A 7821-nucleotide genomic window follows, 5' to 3' on the forward strand; every position below is an offset into this window, starting at 1 on the left:
TTGTAGGTCCTGCATGACCATGCCGCAGTATTTGCCCGCGTCCACCTTTTGTTTGATGTGGTCGTTCAAATAGAGAAGGCATGTGTCAGTGGAGTGGGATGTTCTGAAGCCAGATTGGAATTCGTAGATTAGAATTTTTTTCGCAAGGTACTTTTCAACCTGTTCGTAGAAAAAAATGTCCATGACTTTCAAGATGGAGTTAAGAATAGAAACAGGGCGGTAGTTGCCTGGGTCTAATTTGCTAATTTCCTTTTTGTGCAGGGGGGTCACACTCGCAGTTTTGAAGTCCTTGGGGACGTGTCCCTGTTTTATGGAGAGGTTTATTATGTGTGTGATGACTGGGGTGATGGCGGCTGCTGAGTCTCTGAGGAATTTGATCATGGTGTTTACGTCATTTCTTAGTCTGTTTCTTTGAAATTTTTTGTTCAACTACATGGGCTTGGAGTTCACTGTTTTAGCTTTTGGTAAGCTTTGTCTGACTTTTATGAAGTTCCGAGCATTTTTTGTCTCTGGTTTTCATAGCGGTCAGTATTTCAGTGTGCATCCATGGCTTAGCGCGATTTTTAACCCTGGTGGTTAGGGGTGCCATGTTTTTTATTTTTTTCTTATTTTCTGTTTTTCTCCCATCCCAATTTCGCCTCGCCAATTCTCCCTTCAATTCTCCCCTCCCCTGTCTCGAACGCTGCTAGACTATGCCTCCCACTGGTCGGCTACAGTGAGGACCAAGCCTTGCATCACATGTCCCCTCCGGTACACGAGGAGGCAGCTGTCGCATCTTTTCACCTGAACAGCACGATCTCTCAGTGGCGAGGAGTAACACGTGGGAGGCTCACGCTGCCCCCGATACTTCCTGATTCTACTGTACAGGCGCACCAACCAACCGACCTGTAGGAGTCGCTGTCCACAACGTCCAATCCCCACCCACCGGCTTTCCCACCCTCTAACACTGCCAATTGTGTTAGTATGACGACCGGCCAAGCCGGTAGCAACGGCGAGAGCTGGGCTCGATACCAACATATCCTGCGTTAGTGGCGAGCGCCTTGCCCAATGCGCCACTCAGCCGCCCAAGGGGTGCCATGTTTTTAAGTATTGTTGTGAATTTGGTTTTGAATCCAAGCCATGTTTCTTCAACCTGTGTACCACTGAGCTCATCTGACCAGTCCATGCTCTCCAGTTCTTGGTTAAAGGTTTTGAGGTCCCTAGATGTGACTGTTTTGTGACAGCCGGCCTTTTGTTTTAGCTTTTTGCGGGTACAGAAAATCATGTAATGATCACTTCACCCGCATGCTATCACCCCTTTGTTGGAAATCATTGACTTGACAGAGGTCAGAATTAGATCAATGGTAGTTTAATGGTAGTACTGTATATACAGTATGCGCTGTGCAGTGAAAAGTCTTCCTCAGAGAGTCTTCCTCTTCCTCAGACAGTCTTCAGACAGCAGCAGCACATGTGATGACGGCAGGAGGAGTGTCTATGTGACTCACTGGGAACAGGAAACACCACAGCAGAGCAGAATCAAAAGTGAAACCATAACTGAATTGGTCACGAAGACACTGGCAGAAGGTAGGTTTCCTTTCAAATGAAATGTTAGAAAACAAACTCAACACTGATATCATGTTGTTGATGTCAATGACGGACTTTATAAAGATACAATGATTTTACATTGTGTGGTTAAATAATTCAGGGCTGACGATCAGAAAACAAGACAAATCTAGTTGAATGCTGACTGTGTGTAGATACAATCCTCTACAGCTGCTTGGGCACTAAACAAACCAAGAGTTGAAAGTCCAATTATATTGTAAAAAAAAGAAAAAAACAGTTGCACTTATTCATTTAGGGAATTGATTAACAATGACCTGTTGACAAAAACTGTTGTGTCCTGAGCCGACAGTAACCTTCTTACTGTACATAGACATAGTCATATAGTACATAGTAGATAGTAGTATAGACATAGTAATATAGTACATAGTAGATAGTAGTATAGACATAGTAATATAGTACATAGTATATAGTAGTATAGACATAGTAATATAGTACATAGTAGATAGTAGTATAGACATAGTAATATAGTACATATAGTAGATAGTAGTATAGACATAGTAATATAGTACATACTAGTGTATGTCAGCGACTTCGGGTTCCTGAGAAGCGCTTTACAAATACAATGAATTATTATTATTATTATCATTATTATTATTATTATTATTATTATTATTATTATTATTATTATTATTATTATTATTATTATTATTATTATTATTATTATTATTATTATTATTATTATTATTATTATTATTATTATTATTATTATTATTATTATTATTATTATTTTATTATTATTATTATTATTATTATTATTATTATTATTATTATTATTATTATTATTATTATTATTATTATTATTATTATTATTATTATTATTATTATTATTATTATTATTATTATTATTATTATTATTATTATTATTATTATTATTATTATTATTATTATTATTATTATTATTATTATTATTATTATTATTATTATTATTATTATTATTATTATTATTATTATTATTATTATTATTATTATTATTATTATTATTATTATTATTATTATTATTATTATTATTATTATTATTATTATTATTATTATTATTATTATTATTATTATTATTATTATTATTATTATTATTATTATTATTATCATTATTAACTATATAAATGCACCCTTCAACAGTCTCCCCTGTCTGTGTGTCTCTTCAGCAGCAGTGATGCCAGTCCGGTTCACCGGGTGGAAGGTGGTCTCTGAGAAGCAGAGGCCCCTGAGGGCCGGCCAGAGGCCCCGAGCCAGCCTGGTCTACACCATGTACCACGGCACCCACCGCCGCGACGCCGGCGCCATCGTCTCCGGGGGCTTCCGCTGCTCCGCAGGGGGCACGCTGGGACCGGGGGTGTACTGCAGCCGCGACGTGGCCAAGGCCCAGGGCTACCCGGCCGCCTGCCCGCCCCAGGACCGCGTGGTGCTGCGCCTCAGGGTGCGCGTGGGCCGGGTGAAGCGCATGGAGGCGGCGAACGTGGCGCTGTGGGGCGGCGCCTGGCGGCAGGACGGCAGGTACGACACGGCGTGGCTGCCGCCGGGCGTCGGCGCCCACGAGGAGGACTGCGTGGCCGACCCCCGGAGGGTCACCGTGACCGGCGTGGCGCACTGCTCGGACGCGGCCACCAGGGACGCCCTGGAGCGGCTCATCGTCGGGGGGCGAGGAGACGGCAGGGGGGGGGAGGGAGGGGGGAGGCGGGGCTCTGCTGCTGGAGAGGCCGCGGGGGGGGGGTGTAAAGGTTGTGGTGGGATTCAAACGCAGGACGGACACGGCGTGGAGGCGTGCTGGGGGTGCGGCTGCAGCGTCTGCCCTTTTATGCAGGAACACGTCTGTCGCTGAGGGACCGACGTGTGGCTGTTTGTGGCATCGATGACGTGGCCCTGTTCCCCCTCAGACCTCGGGGCCCTGATCCCCCTCAGACCTCGGGGCCCTGTTCCCCCTCAGACCTCGGGGCCCTGATCCCCCTCAGACCTCGGGGCCCTGTTCCCCCTCAGACCTCGGGGCCCTGATCCCCCTCAGACCCCGGGGCCCGGAGAACACTGTTCATGTTGTTACTCACTCAGCCAATGTTCTGCAGGGCTGCTCGCTCGACCCACGTTATTGGGATTTTAAAACAATAAAGCCATAATAATTCATGTAGAAATTAGGGCTGGGACTTTATCGCATTCATTTCGAGGAATTAACTACAGAAAGAATTTAAAAAAAAAATTATGCATTTAATCGCATGATGATTTTTCTTTATTTGTGTAAGAAGAATGTTATACCTTTCAAAGGAGACCAGACTCATGCATGTGCTATAAGTATAAAGTATAATAAATCGCAAATAACTTTTTTTCTTATGTCTGGTTTGTTCATACAGAATACTGAAAAAATAAGAGAAATCGAGATCAATCAAGAGTTTTTTTTTTTTTTTATGGTCAACTGTTCTGGAATGTACTTGAAAGTACTGCGTTTTACTTTTACCTCGAAAGTTCTTGAGTTTACAAAAGGTCCTTTGCGCTATATATATATATATATTATTCCTAAAATTGCTGCACTTTGTTAAAAGTTGCATTGATCTGTTGGTCTGTGTAGTAGCTGAAACAGGATTTTGCTTCTTAAACGTATGTATAATGTATATTCATAGATTCACTCGTATACCAAAATTCATTTGAATTGAAAAATGTTGCTTTCCGCATTAAATATTGATATGCGATTAAAATGTCATTAATTTCGATTAATTAACTATAAAGTGTCGAATTAATTAGATTAAAATGTTTAATCGAGTCCCACAACTAAAAATACTTCATCGCAATTACAAGTAATCTAGACACCATATATGGTTAATATTTGCCATTTACCTCTGCTAGATCACATTTATCAATAGAAGTGCTACTTTTTGTGCTACTACTTAATTTTGTGATAAAATGTGATAAAAAAAAAAAACATTCATCCATTCAAATCAAAGACATGAATTAAATAAATCATGTTTATCTTGAATAAATGAAGACAGTGAAGGTACACAGTGAACCTTTTTGTAGAATCTTTACCATATTTACAATTTCCACACGACCACGTATGTAATATGAATGTGTAGGGGGGCACAGTGTCCACTCAATGTCCTTCACAGAAAATTAGTCAAGACCAATGAGTCAAAAGTAATTAATATGGAGATCAAACGTTCTACCATCATGTAATCAAACGGGAGCTCCGCCCACAATGTTATTCAGAACACAGTTTAATGTAATCAAATGGGAGCTCCGCCCACAATGTTATTCAGAACACAGTTTAATGTAATCAAATGAAAGCTCCGCCCACAATGTTATTCAGAACACAGTTTAATGTAATCAGATGAAAGCTCCGCCCACAATGTTATTCAGAACACAGTTTAATGTAATCAGATGAAAGCTCCGCCCACAATGTTATTCAGAACACAGTTTAATGTAATCAGATGGAAGCTCCGCCCACAATGTTATTCAGAACACAGTTTAATGTAACCAGATGGAAGCTCCGCCCACAATGCTATTCAGAATACAGTTTCAGCTCCTTCTGTTTTCGGGTCACTTTCCTCACAAAAAGCAAAAGTCCCAGACGATACTTTCAACTGGTAGAACAAACTGCCACTCAAACTGTAGCCGCCCCCTGTGTCACACAATGGTGTTTGTCGGTTGATGTCATGATTTGTTTGAGAAAGGCCTTTCAAAATGGTGCCAGCTGTTTTCATTCAAATGGCTACCTCCATTCAATAGGAGCCAACAACCAAGTGTTTGCATCAAAATGTTGCCCCGAATCTCGACTACAACTGTGTGGAATCGGAATATTCTTTCCGTTTGGGACTTTTTCGTTTTTAACCAAAAGGCGATCACTTATTAGGAATTCAATGATTATTATAGCCGGTCAAGTGATTCCAGGAAGTTGCGGTAACAACATTTTAATTTATTTTATTTTGCCCCTAATAACTAAGGTTTTGATTGTTTTTATGTTGTAGACAATCTCACAGAGGTGGAATATGCTATTTAAATAAATATTGGCTCTACCGATTAAAAAATATATATTTTCTGTGACTGTGTTTGTTGTACAGTACAGATTATTTGACATGTATTGTCTTCATTGTAATGCCAGTTTAAAGGTGCTATGGATAACATTCAGCCACTAGATGTCGCACTAGAGCACCAGCATGTAATTTATCCAATCGGGTGCGTTCCACGTGGGGACACAGGAAGTAGGGAGGGGATACATGCAGCAACATGTAAACAACAACATTTATTTTGGACCCACCAACATTTTTGTAATTATAATTATAAATCAATACTTTTTTTGGAGAAAATAAATACTTTAATTCCGCACCTTACTAAAAGCAGTGTGGATGTTTTCTTTTTCATTTTTTTCTTTAAACGGTTACTCTACATTCAAATGTTATCTATAGCACCTTTACAAATGTTTGATCAAAACATCCAAATGTATGAAATAATCATTGCAAGCCGTTTTTGTGTTATTGAGAACTGTTTCCCCTACATATTATATCTATAGACATGTAGCCGAAACAGTCCTCCGCCACAGTATAAAAGACACACAGCAAACCGTTCATTATTGCACAGCTTGTGAAGTAAGATTATGGAAGCAATTCACACATGGGTCATTATTACCAGTGTTGAAGTAAGCAATTATTCACACACAGGGGCGTAGCTGTAGATTCTGGGCCCCATGAAAGAATGTATTAGTAGGCCCCCAGTGCGAGATAAAAAAAAAAGGTGGCCATTTATTTATTGATGAAAACGCATAATATGGTTTTTACCTATACATTCGGATCAGCAGTTCAGCACCTGCACTGTTGGTGGGTGAGCCTAGTAAAGGATGTCGCATTGCGTTCATCTTCAATATGAATGGACCAATGCAATAGTCTACCAAAGCCCCCCCTCTCTCTCTATATATCTCACACACACACACACACACACACACACACACACACACACACACACACACACACACACACACACACACACACACACACACACACACACACACACACACACACACTTCAGAAACAAACATAGTATCAATGAGAGCATCAATAATACACCTGAATGATGTCTAGTGCTGGGCCCTTGGAATCATCCTAAGCTCCCCCCCCATAGCTCCCCCTCCCATAGCCCCCTCCCCCATAGCTCCCATAACTCCCCCCCCCATAGCTACCCCCCTGTTCACACACGGTCAGCACACTGTCGACGACCACAAAGCCGGCAGAGGTATACTCCAGTGCTCCCCAGTTCACCACGTTTCCGCGTGCGACTTGATTCTTGCTCGTGTAGCTTCGGATCTCACAGGGAGTGAGCACCCGGTCCCACAAGTGAACATCCGTCTGGTGTCCGTCGAACTCACGTAGAATGGTGTTCATCCCACCACGGTCCTGTTTCTGACCCAGGACGATGCTCAGAGGACCGGCGAGGGATTGGCCGCGTGCCAGCGCCTTCTTGACGCTTGGCTTCCCGTTGACCCACAGCTGACTCAGCCCCGTCGAGGAGTCCCACGTTGTGCAAACCGAGTTCCAGTCGCTGATCTTATCGGGCAACCCGAAGAAATGCACACTCGTGTTCGGGATGTACAAACTGTACCCGCTCTGATCTCTGAAGAGCGTGAAGCTGTTGGAGTGGGAGGGCGTGGCCAGAGAGAAGATGGACTGCTCCTTCGTCTGGTCTGTGAGGAATCGGACGCAGGCGGTCACGGCGGTGAAGGCCTCCTCCCGGTTAACGGTGATCTTCACGTGGGCACTGGCAGAGTAGGACTCTCTGGGGAAGATCATTTCCTTTCCTGTCATATCTGTGAACGTGGAACACAATAAAATGGTTAATTATATTTGTGACCATGGGCACAGACTTTAGGGACTTGTTGAGCAATCTTACATTTTATCACTTTACATGATATGAAAGTACAGGTTCATACCTTCAGAATAAGCCATCACTTGTACAAATCAGGCAGATACTTTTCAATCTACGTCTTATGAACCATGAGGGTTTTTGATGAGCTTGTTTTGAGCCACAGACCTTGAAGGAGCCGTTTCTGTTAACAATAGCATGCTGTACTACTTTACCCAGGGACCATTGCAATACACATAACCCCTCCCCCACCTAACACCTGCCAGGTTTGATTGATTGATTGAAAACGTTAACAGATTGCAGAATGGGTACAATACAGTACAGCTCAATACAACAACTGCTAAGAAGAGGATGAAGACCAGAAAGAGACTTTCGTCTTGTTTACATCAG

The 7821-nt window shown here is 41.9% G+C and overlaps 1 protein-coding gene across 1 annotated transcript; it reads right to left on the reverse strand.

Annotated features, from left to right (window-relative positions):
* Window positions 1-6674: 6674 nt before the first annotated feature.
* On the reverse strand, window positions 6675-7373 carry LOC311225155 (serum amyloid P-component-like; the record flags this gene model as incomplete). The annotated part of the gene is made up of 1 exon (XM_084310361.1): window positions 6675-7373. The coding sequence occupies one exon, from the start codon at window positions 7371-7373 to the stop codon at window positions 6675-6677; it is 699 nt and encodes a 232-aa protein (XP_084166487.1).
* Window positions 7374-7821: the final 448 nt, after the last annotated feature.

This window comes from Notolepis coatsorum (genome assembly GCF_963971535.1).
Source record: "Notolepis coatsorum genome assembly, chromosome: 3".
NCBI classification, from domain to species: domain Eukaryota; kingdom Metazoa; phylum Chordata; class Actinopteri; order Aulopiformes; family Paralepididae; genus Notolepis; species Notolepis coatsorum.